General features: G+C 39.8%; 1 protein-coding gene across 1 annotated transcript; it reads left to right on the top strand.

The window, feature by feature from the left end:
• The first annotated feature begins 2,484 nt into the window (after positions 1-2,484).
• LOC139937618 (GTP-binding protein 4-like) lies at positions 2,485-17,056 on the top strand. Its single transcript, XM_071932848.1, has 14 exons — positions 2,485-2,702; positions 4,242-4,412; positions 6,820-6,923; positions 7,509-7,746; positions 7,986-8,228; positions 8,935-9,042; positions 9,464-9,553; positions 10,251-10,361; positions 10,921-11,223; positions 12,372-12,415; positions 13,079-13,166; positions 14,424-14,483; positions 15,181-15,312; positions 15,939-17,056. Exons 1-14 carry the CDS (start codon positions 2,655-2,657, stop codon positions 16,089-16,091), a joined length of 1,893 nt encoding a protein of 630 aa, XP_071788949.1. The 5' UTR covers positions 2,485-2,654; the 3' UTR covers positions 16,092-17,056.
• Positions 17,057-18,552: the final 1,496 nt, after the last annotated feature.

Here is an 18,552-nt window from a genome sequence, read left to right as displayed (position 1 = left end):
TGAAACTTTAATTTGGAGCCTAATTAGTGCAAATTATTTCAATTGTTTGTGATGAACTTGTGAAGTCTTTTAAAGGCAGTGGACACTATTGGTAATTACTCAAAATAATTATTAGCATAAAACCTTACTTGGTATCAAGTAATGGGGAGAGGTTGGTAGTATAAAACATTGTGAGAAACGGCTCCCTCTGAAGTGATTTAGTTTTCGAGAAAGAAGTAATTTTCCACGAACTTGATTTCGAAACCTCAGATTTAGAATTTGAGGTCTCGAAATCAAGCATCTGAAAGCACACAACTTCGTGTGACCATGGTGCGACAAGGTTTTTTTTCTTTAATTAATATCTCGCAACTTCGGTGACAGATTGGGCTCAAATTTTCACCGGTTTGTTATTTTATACACCAAGGGGGTTAGTGTGAAGACATATCTTCGACAATTACCAATAGTGTCCAGTGTCTTTAAAGGAACACGTTGCCTTGGATCGGTCGAGTTGGTCCTTGAAAAGCGTCCTGTAACAGTTTTTTTATAAAATCGGTATGGTTAATAGAAAGATGTTATAAAAGTAGAATACAATGATCTACACAAATATCCCTCGAAATTGCTTGGTTTTCTTTTTACCTCGTCAATGGCCGACCGTGTTAGTTCGCGACGTATAATGAAAACCGTGCAATTTTGAGTGATACTTGTGTGGATAATTATATTCTACTTTGTAAACATCTTTCTAACCATATGCATTTCATAACAAACGGTTTCAAACGCTTTTTATAGACTAACTCGTCTGATCCAAGGCACGTGTTCCTTTAAGTATACCGTTGGTAATTACTCCGAAACATATTATTTTGGTTTTTACCCATACACTCGTGTGTGTTAGCACTGCAGTGCACTGTATCTCGCTGTACTTTCCTTGGGTTCGAATCCCACCCGAGTAATATGCCTGTGAGCTTTGTTCACAAAATTCGGGAAAGTACTGAGTATACATTGCTAACACACACACCGGCGTTTTGGGGGTAAACAAAACACAAAAAGAGGAATAAAACTTCCTAATTCCCGATGCAAAACTTACCCCGAAACAACTTTCTTTGTTAAAAGCACTTCATCTGTTGATAATGCATAAGAATATGAAAGACAAATTCCCTTTTAACAAATGTGGATTTAGAGAGATGGGTTCAAAAACAAAGGTATACTTTCTACACCTTATTGCTGGTGTTTCGAGCATGTGTGTAAACTTGTTTATTTGTCTTGATCTGTTTCGCTTGTTCGTTGTTTTTATTTTGTTTTATAGAGGGGGGGGCTGCGGCTCGTGGTTTCACAAAGAAGATGACACTGTTTGAAAAAGCCAGTGGTGGAACGGTTCCCTTAGCTACATTGATCACGGGCAGCAGTGAGCAGTGCTATTATCATTGTATATGCCAGGGGCGCTTTCACGGCAACTTTGATGCTTTTTGTTTATAAGTTGGACACTTGGACACTCATGCAAAATGTAATCCCCCGCCCACACACACACTTGAACACATCACTGTCAGGAAAATCCAACACAAACTCCTTCTTCAATACATTTTGAATGTTTCCCGATGGTCTAACATTCAAACGCATCGTTGTTTGGGGACTATAGACCTGGCACATTGGCCCATCCAAGCAAGCCCTTGTTTAGCTACGATGGAAGGACCTGGCCCAATTTTCATAAAGCTGCAGAAAATACTAGTCAGCAAAAACATGAGTGGGTGACTATATGAAAACTTAATGGACTAAATTATTACAAGAAAAAAAAAAAATGAGGGGAAAAACACTGTTGGACGAATTTGTGTGCTTTCAGATAGGAATAAAAGACTTCTGGCTAGAAGTATTTTATTAATTTAGTGAAAAATTACCTCTTTCTCAAAATCTATGCTACTTCAGAGGGAGTCGTTTCTCACAATGTTTTATACTATCAACAGCTCTCGAATGCTCGTTACCAAGTCGGTTTTTAAGTAAATATTTGTTTAGAGTTTTTAGTAATTACCAAACGTGTACCTTCCCTTTAATGCCGATACTGTGGACAAAATACACCAGTGTCAGTCGCCCTAAAAACGAGGGCGACATGACAACAACGGACACGCCCCCACCCTCCCCATCCCCATACTATGAAATATTTTGTATGAGTGGGTCCACGTTTCAAATCAGCTTTTACTGAATAAGTGGGGGAAATATTCTGAACTAGTTGGGCAATTTGTGTTATCTTGAGGAACATTCCCTCTTCCCAGTCTCTCCATGGAGGTCCTCTCCCACTCCGGCCGCCCCTTCGTCTGTCCCTCAAGTGGCGGCGACGAAGCGAGAGCCATCTGCAAAAAACTGCTTGAAAAGAGACTAAACGCATACTGCATGGTACCCAGCTTTATTGTCATGAGATGCTAAGCAACAGTAGGATTACCATGTATGCCTTCTAGTCTGGTTCTTCTTCTACCGCTGTCCTACTTATTTGATATAGGGATTGCTGTACGGAACCAGACCGTTCGGCGGTGTCGCAATCCACGTGTCTGAAATACACGCTCTTTAATTAAGAACGTACATGCGGTACGGAATGTATATTTTCCGTAATTTTTTGTAGCGTTTTACCGGTTTTTCACTGATTGTCGTTTTTTTTTCTCACCAGTGTTTGTCTCCTTACTATAGCAACCATCATGTCGATGTATAATTTTAAGAAAATAACCGTCGTTCCGACGTCAAAGGTAACCTTTTCGTTCTTTTTAAAATTTTACATTGATCAATTTGATTTGTATTGATTGACTGATTTTTTTATATGAATGATTTAATTATTAATATAATAATGTTACTATTTTATTAATTAATTGTCAAATTGTCACTCAAGACTCAGATCAAGTCAATGAGATAGGCCTATCCCTTTTTGTAAAGATTTGTGAAAAATTGGTGGTGCCATACGGAAAGTTATCCGATATCGCTTCCAACAAAAGCAATCTGTATGTTGGCGGTCCTACCGTACTAAGTAATAAATATAAAAGCTGACAACAAGCCGACCAAGCCGACAACAAGTCCAGAGTGCCAACAACACGCTGCCGACAACAAGTTTGGAATGGCTCAAAAACAGCAAATAAACCAAAGAATTATTGGAACTATGTTCGGTTTAATTATATACAAATAAACGAAAAGTCTGAATTTTTAACCAGTAAAAAACCCTGAACTTACACAGGGAGCAGTCGGACGCCATCTTGGCTTAAAAACCGTGTTTAGACCAGTCCATATGTTGGGCGCTATCGGGGATCGGTCAATGGGCGCGATCGATCGATCGTGCTGTTGATCGCGCTGCGCTTTCAACCGATCGCGCTGCGCTATTGAAAGATCTATGTGTCGCGCAGCAATCGGTCGGTCCTACTAAAAGCCGACAACAAGTCCAGAGCGCCGCCAACACGCCGTCAACACGTTTTTAACAACGTTTTAAAATTCCTCAAAAATGGCAAATAAACCATATACATTTTAGAACTATATGTGTTCTGGGAAAAGTTTCCGTATGGCGCCACCACTTTTTCATTCGAAATAAAATAATATAGTATCTAATTTACCTGATTGACATATCCCTTTTTGTAAAAATGAGTGAAAAAGTGGTGGCGCCATACGGAAAGTTATCCCCGTTCTGTAATATAAACATAAAGTTAATGTAAAAACTTCACAAAAAGTGTGAATTTTTAACCAGAAAAAAACTTCACTTGCACGGAAAGCGGTCGGACGCCATCTAGGCTTAAAAACCGTGTTTGGACCAGACCATTATGATATGGGTAGATTTAGCACTTGTCAACAACAGAGGGCGGGCTTCATGTGAAGACCTTCACTGCAGAGTGCATGACGCCCGCCCTCTATTGCTAAGTCTGACTCACCCGCATCATAATGGACTGGTCCAAACACGATTTTAAGCCAAGATGGCGTCCGACCGTTCTCCGTGAACGTTAAGTTTTTTTTCTGATTAAAAATTCACACTTTTCACACTTTTCGTGAAGTTTTTCCATTAAATTTATGTTTATATTACAAAACACACATAGTTCTAAAATTTATATGGTTTATTTGCCATTTTTGAGGTATTTAATACTTGTTGGCGGCGCTCTGGACTTGTTGTCGGCGTTGTCGGCTTGTTGTCGGCTTTTAGTAGGACCCGCAATCGGTCGATCATGTAAAATAAAATTCTCTCAAGTCAATATGTGTTGTTTTCCAGACTGTTTTGTGATTCTAACATTGAATTTGTTTCTATTCACCAACAGGACTTCATCGACATTGTGCTGTCTAAGACACAGCGCAAGACACCTACGGTCGTTCACAAACATTACAAGATCAGTCGTATCCGTCAATTTTACATGCGCAAAGTCAAATACACCCAGCAGAATTACCATGACAAACTCACGATGATTATCACCGATTTTCCAAAATTAGAGGTGAGTAAATTCTAAGTAGTCTTGATCCATTAATATTGGTGCCTTTTTTGAAACAAAGTGATACACAAAGTACAGAATCCTATGAGGGTTGTTTTAAGTAGTGCATCAAGGATCCCACTTAGTCATGACTTTGAGTGATATCAGGGGGTGTGTAACGTCCGTCGATGTCGGTTTTTTCCCATAACCGATATATCGAAAATTTAATATCGAGTATACTCGATATATCGAGTATTTCCCGCACGCAAGATGGAAGCCTAAAAACAGCACTTGGTATACTCATGGAGGTAGAAATATATATACCGTAGACTGACAGTTTAATAGGGTTACATTTCAACCTGTTTTTGTCTGATCCCCCGAACTTGTTTGTAGTTCAAACAATTTCAAATTGCGTAGTCCCGCCCCGATTATTTCTGGTTTTACAACAAAGTATGATCGCCGCTACCGCTGGCTTGGCCATTTGGTGAACGCTCACCACAATTCTCGATTCGTGATTGGCCATGATTGGCCGTCTCAAAATGACACAGAGCCTTTGTGAGTTGCGTGACTCGCCGACATTAAGGTGTCAGTTGCCGATGCATTGACGTAGAAGTGTCAATCAAGTTGTCCGACGGGCGCCCGGACTACCTTTACGGTTGAAAATGGTTGAGATAATCATCGAAAAAAAATCACTAGAAAGTCCCGCAAAACACAGACCTACCACTCCGCGATCACAATATACAACGCACGCAGCATGCAGTCACATAGTCTCCAATAAAGGCTCGTAGTCTTTTTACTTTGCATTCTATAACAAAGGCAAGAAACATTGAATGCTAGAACGCCCTCTACTGTCGAAATAACGCAGTGCATCACGCGTTACCGCCTTGACCAAAGACTGCACGTGTCTGTGCATGCTTGGGCAAACGGGTTTTCCCCCCGAATTGCAATAACCATACACGCTGGTGTGCACGCTTAAACCGTACAAAAGCATAGTCTTCGCTGGTACGCACGCAATAGCCGCCGACAGCGTGGTCTGTGCTGCGAAGCATAAAGTTCCTCGGAAATGTTAGCTTGTTTACCGAAAACAACACAACGTGTAGGCTTTATTTGACCAAAATGACGCCATTACGAAACCTTGGATTGTTAGAAAGATTATTTTACTATATAACGTAAGATTGTTTTCTTCCTTGTTTTGTTTTGTCTTGTTGATTCGGGGAAGTTTTTGCGGGGTGAAGACGCATTGATTTTGATCACATGCGCAATGGGAAGTTGCATCTTAAACAGCCGATGGGGCAGCAGCGGCGGTTTCTTTTGAGGTTTTACCGAGCGCTCGCCGCGGGGTCGTGAACTTCTGCGGCGGGCCGGCGGCTGATGGCGAAAACACAAAGAACAAGCAGACATACTTGGTTGTAAAACGTATTTTATTTAATAGGGCAACTCAAAATGATGAAACTACATAACGACGACGGCTTTTCTAATACTCAAACACAGATTTCTTTTAAATAATCGGACACTCTTTTGGTATTTTCGATATCATTTAGGAACATCGAAATTTTCAAAACATCGAAATTATTTTCGATATATCGAAAATCCGATATTACGATATGATTATAAAAGTAATATCGGCGATTTCGATGTCAAAAAAATAGCGAGTTTTTGAGTATTTTCGATATATCGACGGACGTTAGGGGTGTGGGGGTGACCAATCTGCCCATGACTGCGAGGTTACCACACACCATGTCATAGACACTACAGGATTTGTTTAACAGCTTGCTGACCATCTGAAACAATTCGGCTAGGGTTATGCACACAGGTAAATTGTGTGTACAAAAACGATGGGGTTGTAGACATTCGTGGATATTGAATGGTGTATCAGTAGGAGGGTTAAGATACTAATCTTGTTTACAACAAATGTGCGTGGTCAATGTTTGTTTTTTGTCAACGTAATACAGATTTAAAGGCAAAACTATAAGAAAGGTCAACTGAACAGGGTCTAGTTGCTTAACAGCAAAAAACTGTCACAGTATTTCTGTATGAACGTCTAATGCATCCATGTTTAGTAAGGCGACAGCTGGGGTTGAACAAAGACAAATTGACTTCTGTGGGATTTGAACCTATGACCTCCAGATTTGCTTACCGGCGCTCTACCAACTGAGCTATTTAGCCCGGTATTAGTGGTCTACGTATTTTGTCAATATTTTTCGGGGTGCCGGTCAGAAACCATACATGTACAACCGTTAACTGCCGTGTAGCCAGGGATCACAGTCAAATTTATGATACAACCTATGAAGAAACAGTCAGGGATCACCTCAAGGGGCTACAACTTTCTAATTATTCTAGTAGCATCAGCAAAGCTGAGAATCAAATTTGTTTTCATTGCACCTTATTTGCAAACACTTTATTTATCATGTTGATCGTTGCTTTTTTATAGGACATACATCCGTTCTACGCTGATCTAATGAATGTTCTCTATGACAAAGATCATTACAAGCTCGCTCTGGGACAGATCAACACTGCAAGACATCTCATTGACAAGTAAGACTTAGAATTTCTTATTTCAGCGGAAAAAAATGCATTGGCTTATTTTTGCTAAATGTTGTCCTTTGAAAGAGACTCTCCTAGGGTTGAAACATCAGGCCATTTTTTTTTTTTTTTTTTTGCATTCAAACATATGTCCTTTTGGTTGGTGAGCAGTTTGCAACAACTAAATCGTCTGGGTCCTCTTGGTTTGCTCCTTCCGTAAAAAATTCAATCTCGGGCAATTTTCCATGGCCATACATAGGTTGATGTGGGTGACTGCCATAGGCACCCCTGCATGCCTGCGACCAAAGCGTGTTGTAGCCGTGTCCTTCGTCATTCAGCTTCTCGGCTGCGAGGGAGAAAGATGAGCCTCACAAATTATTGTTATTATTATCCAGGCCTGTGTGCTTCGTTTTTGAAAGGGCAATGGGCATCAAGGCATTTTCTCCTTGGTAAAGGGCACCCTTTGAGGAAATTTTAAGCTTTCAACATTTCAAGTGCACCAAGCCAATGACCAAATGGCATGGAAGCAATCGCCTTGATGCCTCTGTTAAGTATCAAGCCTGATTATCAATAAGTTTTTCATATTTTTCTCTGCAGCGTTGCCCGTGACTATGTACGTCTCTTGAAGTATGGAGACACTCTTTACCGTTGTAAGCAGCTCAAGCGTGCCGCTATGGGCCGCATGTGCACCATCATGAAACGCCAGAATCAGAGTTTACAGTATCTGGAACAAGTCCGCCAACATTTGTCTCGTCTACCTTCAATCGATCCAAACACACGCACACTGTTGCTGTGTGGTTTCCCCAACGTTGGAAAGTCGAGCTTCATGAACAAGGTATTGGAATTATATTATTTAATACAAGGTTTTTTTCTGGCCAATTTTATTAAAAGCCAATTCATTTTCACACTCAGATCATTCAGTTTGGTTTGAAAAGAAAATGCTTCGTTGAATCAGCATTCATTAATCAAGAGGCCATGAGACTCATTCTTCTGATGTCATCCCCCATGATTGTTCAACACTCAAAAATAATGTTCATAACCGAAAGTTATTTTATGCTTTTCCATTTGAATCAGGTCACCAGAGCAGACGTGGAAGTTGAACCCTACGCCTTCACCACCAAGTCTCTGTACGTAGGTCATATGGATTACCGTTACCTACGCTGGCAGGTGGTGGACACGCCAGGAATCCTGGATCATCCATTGGAGGATAGGAACACCATTGAGATGCAAGCGATCACGGCATTGGCTCATCTCAGGGCTGCTGTACTCTACATCCTGGACGTGTCGGAGCAGTGTGGTCATTCCGTCGAAGAGCAGGTATAGTAATATTAATAATACCTAGTTCGTATATAGTGCATTTTATAATGTATCAAAGCGCTTAAAGTTAGTGCCCTGGGCCCAATTTCATAGCGCTGTTTAGCGGCCGATTTTGTGCTCACTGTGTGATTTCCATTTCATAGCGCTGCTAACCGTAAGCACATGAAAAGGTATGCTAACCTTCCGGTGCTTACTACACAAAAATAAATGACGTCTCAACGCAAACCCACGGTAAATGCACAATATGGCCGCCCATTTTATTTTTGCTAACCTGTCAAATACACTTGCCCCTTAGCAAATTTTTCTGCTACAGTAAGCATGAAAATTTGCTTACCCCTTAAGCAGCGCTATGAAATTGGGCCCTGGTCATTGGGTCGATAACATTCCTGTAATCTTTCTCAGCTCCCAGGGAAATATACCGCCCGAAAGGGCTCTTGGAGCTGTTTCATACACAATATCAACCTCTACCCTTGCAGGTACCCATTTATACCCCTGGGTGAAGAGAAGCAATTATAGTAAAGTATCTTGCTCAAGGACACAAGTGTCATGACTGGGATTCTTCTATGAGGAAAAATCAATTTGTGTTGGAATTTGCAAAGAGCACACAGCAATTGCCGAGGGTGCTGTGGGTTATGACGAGGCCTGGTCTTGGAGTATCTGCCTATATGAGGGTTTTGACGGATTAAGTTTTCAATTTGATTGACAGGTGGAGCTGTTTGAAAGTATCCGCCCGCTGTTCTCTAACAAGCCTCTGATTGTGTGCGCTAACAAGACGGACATCGTGACCTTGGATGAACTAGCTCCTGAGAAAAAGGTATGTGAGATGGCTCCCTTTGAAGTAGCGTATTTTTTGAGAAAGAATTAATATCTCAATAAAATATTAAAATACCTCAATCTGTAACTGCCGTATAGCGAGGGATCATTCACTAGTTGATACAACCTAGTAAGCGGCCGAGTGTTGTAAAGATTTCAGATAAAAAGAGACTGTGTTATTCTCGTACTGAGTGACCCCTTGTGGGGCGCATTTTCTGTGACTTCTTAACCACGTTTCGAGACGTGCAGTTATCACCTTAATTGGGTGTTAGAGTTTAATAAAGAATCTTTGTTCTGGTGTGCCAGGGATCATATGCAAGATTACGATACAACCTGAAGTTGATTTGTTTGCGATTTTACAGCAAATTGAAAGCATATTGGAATTAATTTCATTTTGATTGTTCTCCTGATCTTATTTTAAGGCATTCCTCGATAAATTTAAGGAAGATGATATTCCAGTTATCAGCATGAGCACAGTAACCGAGGACGGGGTCATGGAGGTCAAGACAGAGGTGAGAGGTCATTTACAATTACCCCTTTCATCAGACAACAAGTAAATGTGTAATGATAAGAAGAGCAGGGCTCCATCACGCTTAATACTAAACCAGCGTACATGGTCTGGTAAAAAACTGCTATGGGCTAGTTAGTAAACACCACTTCTCAACTTGCCCTGTAGACGACTGAGAGGGCTTTATTAACTACAAACTGTGCAAATGCAACGCACTGTACATGTAGCAACCAATGCACTCTCTAATAGCCACCAATAAACTATACTTATAGCATTACCAGCTAAAATACAATTTGTCATGTAGAATCTGTGACTGGTACCCTGCTTATTTTTGCTTAGCAGAAAATTGTTAAGAAATATTCAGTGCTCAAGCAGCTCCATTAGCCTCTATGGGGTATGGTAGACGTGATGGGAGTGTACTGTTTGGTTTGGGAGTGTACAGAAAAATGTGCCCAAACTTTACAATGTTGTAGTATTTTGTCCGCCATATCTCAAAATGGCTTATGAAATTGGGCCCTCTGAAATATTGCTTCTTAGGCAGAAATGAGTAGGTTACCCGTCACAATTTGTGCATGTGACATGGTATTTTGGCTGGTAACCCACGTCTGGTAAGCGCTATTTTGTTTTGCTGAGCTACCTTTTATGCTTAAGCAGCTCTATGAAATTTGGCCCTGATGTATTGTGTCCTCCCATCCACACAGGCTTGTGACCGTCTCTTAGCCCAGAGAGTTGACATGAAGATGAAGGGAAAGAAAGTCACGGAGGTTCTTAATCGTCTCCGAGTCGCCATGCCAGCTCAGAGGGATACCAAGGTCAGAAATTTGTCTTTATTTGGTTTTGATTCTCCTGTTTTATTATAATTGCAGAATACTTTTTAAGGTTTTTTTTCTCCTCTGTTGGAAAGGCTGATGTGACTGATGTTGTCTATAGTTTTTTTAAGTCTTTTTAATTTTTGTTGTTTTGTTTGTTACTTCTTGTTGGGAGTATGTACCAATCTATGACTGTACCTTTTAGGTCTCAAGGCCTGATTTAGACAGAGCCAAGTGAAAAGTGAAAGGGTGACAAATATGAATTTGTAATCGCACTTTCACAATCCGCTTTCATCTCACACGTCATGATTTTTGCACTCTTTCTAACGATACAAAAACTCTCTTTTGTTCAGATCTACCTATTTCTGTCCAGTGGGCATGCATTTTTGGAGTGCTTACCAATCTATGAACCAACCTATTAAATCAATCAATCAATCGTACATTAATATGGCGCCATATTCCAATGATCATTGGGTCTTGTAAATGGGTGAGATTTGAGTGTTGTCTTAACATAATATATGTATTAAAAACTGATTTGTATTTCCAATATGGATTCCAACAGCCGAGGCCACCATGCATCCCAGCTGCCATCGCCAACCGCTCCAGCCAGCACGCCATGGACGTAGACAAACCCAAACGCAAGCTGTACCGAGACTACGAGCTGGAGGCAGCCGACGATTACATCCTGGACCTCCAGAGGGAGTGGGACGTCAACGAGGACGAGAAAGATGACATCATTCCCGAGATGTGGATGGGACACAACATCATTGATTACGTGGATCCGGAGATCGAGGCCAAGCTGGAGGAGTTGGAACGTGAGGAGGAGCTGAGAGAACAGGCTGGGATGTATGATGACGACGAGTCGGTAAGTTTGACCAGTCAATATCATCCATACTGGGGTTTTTTCAATGATAGATAAACCTGCAATGTGATATCATGTGATGAATACATCCGCACAGTACAAGGTTAACCCTCTTACTATCTGACCAGTAGATATCATCCACTGTGATGGTTTTTGAATAATAGATAAACTTTGCCAGCCTGCCATATAATATCATAATAATAATAGTCGGTTTTTATAAACGATTTATACACCATGTCTCAAAGCGCTTCCACATTATTACCCCTGGTCACTGGGCCTTAAATCATTCCTGAAACAATCTCAGCTCCCTGGGGAGTATACAGTCTGTGTGCAATATATGCGCTACTCGGCTAAACCAATCACAAGAACCTTCTCTGCCCTCACAGATACCCATTTACCACTGGGTATCATGTGGTATATACATTACACAGTAAACAATGGAAAGTTATTTCTATGCACAACCAATGTCACCGTTCACAACGAGTGCAGTTGGATGCAGAGTTGCCAACTCTCCCTGATTCTGCAGAAAGTTCCCTGAAAATAAACCAATCTTTCCATAATAACCAATTCTTATATGGCGCATTTCACAATAACCGTATCAATGCACTTGACATTTAGTGCCCCTGGTCATAGGGCCAATAACATCCCTTTTTAATGTTTCTCAGCTCCCTTGGGAGTATACAACCTGGGCAACAGTTTATATCGCTCCAAAGACTATTTCATTCACAATATCAACCTCTACCCTCACAGGTACCCATTTATACCCCGGGTGAAGAGAAGCAATTATAGTACAGTATCTTGCTCAAGGACACAAGTGTCACGACCAGGATTCGAACCCACACTCCGATGAATTAGCACCAGAACTTGAATTTGATGCTCTTAACCACTCGGCCATGACACTTTCCATGCTTTGATGATCAAATTTGAAAATCCCCCTATTTTGGAAAGTTTTTTCTATTACATTAAATGTAATTTGAAATGTCTCTCTAGTTGTTGTACATAACATTTCTGATTGCAAGATGCAAATGTTGGCAGCTCTGTGAATAGTTTTAAGTGGTTGGTCAACTCACTGGAAAATGGTAACAAGAGTAGGAGGGTTGATGTTTTTGTTCAGTGGTAATGATGCTTCTGATTTGTTTTCTCCTTTTCAGGATGAAGATGATGACATGAAGGAGATAAGAAAAACTGCCAAGAAGTAAGTAGATAGATCAACGAAGAAGTTGCTGAACGAAATTGAAGACAAATTTGTCCATTCTCTGTTTTTTATTTGTTTTTAAATGTTTAATTTAATTTTGTCAGTTAAAGGCTCTAGACACTATTGGTAAATGTCAAAGACCATTATTCTCTCTTGATGTTTCCCAACATGTGCATAAAATAAAAACTGAACAAATTTGGGAACAGTTGGTCATCAAAGTTGAAAGAAAATAATGAAGGGAAAAAACAACTTTGTTTCAAAAATTGTTGGGCCTACAAGTTTCAGGACTGATTTTTTCTCAGTGTCAAATATTTGAGTGAAAAATTACCTCTTTCTCAAAAACTCTCTTACTTCAAGGGATTTATACTATCAACAACTCTCCGTTGCTTGATACCAGGTGAGTTTTTATGCTAATATGTACTTTGAGTAATTGCCATTAACCAAACGTCTAGTGTCTTACAATACAATGTGGTCCTTATAAAAAATTGTTTAAATTTCATAGAAATTGGTCTACATCATTTTGAAAAGAGTTTTTGAGTTTATTGGGGATTTATATTCGCCAATGTATTTAACTGTTGAAAAATAAACATGAATTCTTTTGGAGCCCCTGTTTAATATTGGAAACTTTAAAATAATGTTTGGTGTTTTTTCTTTTTCTTCAAGGATTCGTGACAAGAAGACACTGATCATGAATGCATCAAAGGAGAAACGTCGCATTAATAAACCTCACATGCCTCGACCAGCACAACCTGTAAGTAAATCATGTCATTAGAGAGGTTTCGCAAGCGTCGGATACAGATACAGATACTGATACATCGACACTTTGTGTGTTCACGTGACGCGTATCCGTGACTATAGTAATTTGCATACACGTTACCAACGGATACGCGAGCTCACACACGTCGTAGAAAAAAGGATACTGTTTTGCAGACTTTTAGTTGTATTTTTGTCCCAGATCAAAAACATTTCCTACGGAATTGCTTTCACTTGTATAGTGCTTGATATACTATGTAGAAAATTGCTAGTCATTTGCAAGCAAAACGATGAGAAAATGCAGTGTATAAAACACGGTGTCTCTATCGGTCATGTTTGTCAGAAAAACTCATGCGAACGCACTCAAGTGAAACATACCTATAGTTTGCGAAACAATGTCCAACATGCGGCTGACGTGAACGGATACGGTTATCTTATCCGTATCTGTATCTGTATCCGTACGCTTGCGAAACCTCTTTATTGACTCTCAAAGTAAGACATCGCTTGGGGTCAGAAGTCAAGGCCTTTACCACTGTTTGGAAATAGTATTGACTCATAGGCCCTTTTAGAATCCACGGCTTCAGCTTTGGATTCAGCTTCAGGCTCCATTCTCATGTCTGAATCCCTGAGTGCGTACGCACTGCATATGAAAATGTAGAAACAACCCCAGGCCACGCTAGCCTGAGCCGAATATTCAAGCCAAAACCAAGTGAAAAGGGCCATAGTTAACACATTCAATTTAAATACCACAAGACCCCCGGATGTATTAGGTCATTAGTTTAGGGGTCTATGGTCCGATGTGAAATTTAAGCCCCAACATCATAGCTTAAGTATCTGTTGTCTTTTTATTGAATGAATATTCACTATTTTTTTGATTGCCTAATTTTGGCAGGGGGCACCCAGCCTCGGTACTTCAGTCTTGTATGGGCAAGGCGGTTTCTCCTAAGTGAGGGGCACCTCTATGACTGAAACATTTTAAGAACATTTTAAGGTGCACCGTGGCAAACAGTGTTTTTTTTTTCATAGTCTTGCTTTTGCTAAAGCAATACAAAGCTAAGCACAACCAAATTATGCCTACTGTTATCCTGCTCATTTCTGCTGAGCAGAAATTTGTAAAGCAGGTAATTGTCTTTGAAGTATCAGGCCTGGTTGTGACGGCTTTTCAGGAATGAGATTCAAGCAACCAAGTATTTGCAGATTGATAAAATATGTAAATTATTAATTAATTAATCTTGAATCTGTTTTATTTCTGAAGGTCAAGAGGAAGAGGTTCATGTCTGAGATGACAGAATTAGGGGTTGAACCAGCAGAGGACGTAAGTACAACACATCCTTCTTTGTGTAGGCTGGACTTTTCTTGTGGTTGTTAATAATAATAATAATATTAAGTTTTTATATGGCACTTTTTCACTCCCGAAGGGTGTCCCAATGCGCTACTGCATGTTTACGTCACTGCATGTTTATCCAATGAAATCATTGTATCATTGAAATCAGTGATTCTAAAAAGCCAGTGCCTGTCTTTAAAGGCAGTGGACACTATTGGTAATTACTCAAAAGAATTGTTAGCCTAAAACCTTTCTTGGTATTAAGTAATGGGGAGGTGTTGATAGTATAAAACATTTCGAGAAACGGCTCCCTCTGAAGTAGCGTAGTTTTCGAAAAAGAAGTAATTTTCCACAAATTCGATTTTGAGACCTCGGATTTAGAATTTGAGGTCTCGAAATCGAGCATATGAATCAAGCAAACAACTTTGTGTGACAGGGGTGTTTTTTCTTTTATTATTATCTTGCAACTTTGACGACCGATTGAGCTCTAATTTTCACAGTTTTGTTATTTTATGCATGTGTTTAGATACACCAAGTGAGAAGACTGGTCTTTGACAATTACCAAAAGTGTCTTTTAACCTTGTGGATAAATACGGGGGACCAGTCTTGAGGCACCCAACAGGAACAGCCGATGATCCAATATTGTTTTAAATACATTTGTGTTTGTTTTTTTCTTTTTCTTCTCTAGGGCCACTACACCAGGACACGATCCCGTAGCAGAACACCAGTGGTAGCTAAGAGACAGCGTAAAGACTCTAGAGGGCGCTCTATCAGCAGTACGCGCGTACCAAGAGATCTCTCGGGCGTTAGAGACAGCGTAGTAAGTGTCCTTTGTCCAGTATTGATCTCATCAACATTTATAAATTAAAAAGAGGACTCCAACATCGAATTCAGTTTGAAAACGGGGAAAAGTTACCATTCCCTTAATTATAACACCATTGTATTTGATACCGTTATTAAACTCATACCCAAACTATATATTTCAAATATAAATTGTTCACCTTTTTCAATTTAATGAACCAATCAAAGTGTTGTAGCGTGACCAATTTTAGTGTTGGGCTCTAAATCAAAGTTAGCCCACCAAGGACGAGCGGTTCAACAAAATGGTTCATGTTTAGATATGGGCCATCATTTTTTAAGTGCAATCTGGGGGAAATCTGTGCTGGGCAGCACAGTGAGTCTTTTTTTTCTCAGAGTGCTGGGCAAAATTTTCTAGTTCTTGGCAGGCTCCCTCAGCCCCACCCACCATGGCTACAACACTGCCACAGTTATTTAATGTAAACGCTCCCACTCTGTGAAAAGGATGTATACTTTCAATTGTTTTTGTGGGCAAACTCATAAACCCTTAAGTGGAGCTTTCCCGTAGTGTTTTTAGGTGATGAATTTTTTTTAGTTCGCACAATTTTTTTAACACTTTGATTTGTCTTCCTCCCCCCCCCCCCACAGCAACAAACGAAGGTGGAGAAAATGAGAAAGGTCGTCCAACGCAAGAGCAACATGTTGGCCAAGAAAGGTGAAGCTGATCGTAAGATCCCAAGTAAGATGCCCAAGCATCTCTTTGCCGGGAAGAGAAAAGGAGGCAAGACAAGCAGACGTTAACAACAACTATTGTTTTTATCGTTTTTATTGCAAAAGGGGGCTATTCTGTCTTTACTCTATTATTAGACAGTGTGACGTAAGGTCAGGGCTCAAATTTTACGAAGGACCAGAGGCCAGTGATTTGAGCACTGTGGAAAGTAAACATAAGTGCACAGCCATAATCATTGCTAGGGTCGTGGGTTCGAATCCCACCCGAGTAACATGCCTGTGATATTTTTTTCACAGGACTCGGCAAAGTACTGAGTATACAGTGCTAACACACATCAGTGCATGGGTTAAAAAAAACAAAAAACTAATATTCTTTATCCCTGATGCAAATTTAACATCTATTACATAATCATGGGTTCGAATTTTGTTTGTGTCTTTTTTATGGACAACCGTTTGAAAACCACTGCTGTAGCAGTTATCTCATTGTTATTTATACATCAAATAACTAATCCCTGTGTCAATGATAAATACAAAGTTCTGGAGTTTGTCAAAGACAATAATCTGCAAAAAGTTACTCAATGTTTATCTGTTGTTCTTTCTGTGTTTTTGCAAACCAAATGTGTACCCGTGATTGTGGCTATGCACTTAAGCATAACAAATAAAACAATACAATATTTTGTCCGTTTGTGATGAAGAAATTATGGGTCTCATCATCTGTAAAGTATAAATTATTTTGTTGTGCATGAAATAAATGTTATTTCAGGCATATGATTTCTCAGGAATTTTACCTGATTTTGTAAAAAGTCTCCTTGCTCCCGTCAAATTTTCTTTAGAAGTAAAGCACACACCAAAGCATCGTTTCCAAACCTGTAGTTTTGTATTTTTGGAGATGCATAAAGTCTGTAAACTTCCTCAATTGTAACATTTGAGATGTTCCAGGTGTAGAATAAAGGGGAACCATCCAGCTCTGTGTTGCAGTCACTTTGTGGACATTCCTTTGTTCTGTACTCTTAACTAAAATCCTATTCTTCACCACTGTAAGAAACACTGTGTGGACCTGTGTACGTCCACATGGTGTTTCAAGTCCCTACATTATGTGAACCTCTTTGTTTTCTCGGGTCCACGCTTTGTATTGACCCAATTCACCTGACGTCATTATCGGAACAATATTGGATGAGCATTTTGGTGGTCAATGTCTTTGTACGTTATTCAGTGAAGTGCGCATTTTAGACGATGTGGCGTTTACACGTAAACCTATTGACCACCACAATGGTGAGTGTGGCACAGCCGCTGCGTGTGATGTGCATGCAAGGGGTCAATAGGGGTAAAACCACAGACATATAATACCTGTAGACCGACAGCACCTATGGAAATTAACGTCTTGATAGTGTAATTTGGACGGCAACCGACTATACCCAAACCATGGGCAAAATCTGTGAAAACGCACGTAAAAACACAAGTAAAGCAATGGGCGAGTGAAGAGATGACGACAGAAAACTTGTGTTTTTAGGGTAAACAAATCACCAAAAGTCTAAGAAAACGATGTTAAATCAATAGCTAGATACCTTTTCTGTCGTTACTTGTTTGCCGTTTCTCGTCTTTTTTCTTAATTTTCTCCAAAACGATGAAAGTAGAAGGATTTTGCCAAGAAAATATTTTTGTCGTGCACTTTCCGGCCGAAGTGTGCGTTGGTGCGTTTTTTGCGCGGGCGTTGATGACGCGTATCACACAGACTTACGTGCTACCGATACGCGATTGTTTGGTGTGCATTTGACGCGAGCGTACGCAACACGGTGGGCCGAAGTATGAACAACAGAGTGAGTCTAGACTGGATTTCCCGGAAAAAAGGTCATAAAAACAAGATTTTAAAAGTTAAACCTCAACGCCCAACATTTGTAAACAGTCGTATGGAATATTTATGAAGTGTTGTCTTAAATGTTAAGGTTACAATCCAGCATCACGTCAATATCTCATGAAAATTTATTAAATATAATTAACAAGTGCGGGCACTGCCTCAAGGTTATACCAAAACGTGTACTAAAAGCAGCGGGTCGCGTGTTAACTTCCGCCCATGGTTTGAGAAAGTACAAAATTTTACAGTTTGGCGCCCCCTACTGTCCGTCTATAGGTTCTTTATGTATGTGGTTAAAACTCATACACCAGCCATATTTTTTTAATTTCTACTTTCATCCAATTTGTCCCAGTTATTTCTGATTAATCTTTGCTGTCAAATTTTGCTGTAACATACAAACAAATTGGAGGATTGTAGGATTACTGTATTCTTTCTATTTTAATTTTTTAATTATCAATTAAAAATAACCTTTATTGATTTCTATTTCTTATAGTGAAAAGTTGCAGCCGCTGAAAATTGCATTGGATATTAATCTTCTTTTTTTTTTTAATTGAATATTCATAATGTAGAATGAATGTGATAAAATTATATTAAATTTCACGAATATTAACAAAGCGTGCAGTTTTAAGATTGTTTTCTTTTGTGGTTGCCAATTTTCCTTGAAAAACTAGCAGAGTGTTT

Source organism: Asterias amurensis, chromosome 5 (genome assembly GCF_032118995.1).
Source record: "Asterias amurensis chromosome 5, ASM3211899v1".
NCBI classification, from domain to species: domain Eukaryota; kingdom Metazoa; phylum Echinodermata; class Asteroidea; order Forcipulatida; family Asteriidae; genus Asterias; species Asterias amurensis.
This window is presented reverse-complemented; position numbering and strand designations above follow the sequence as displayed.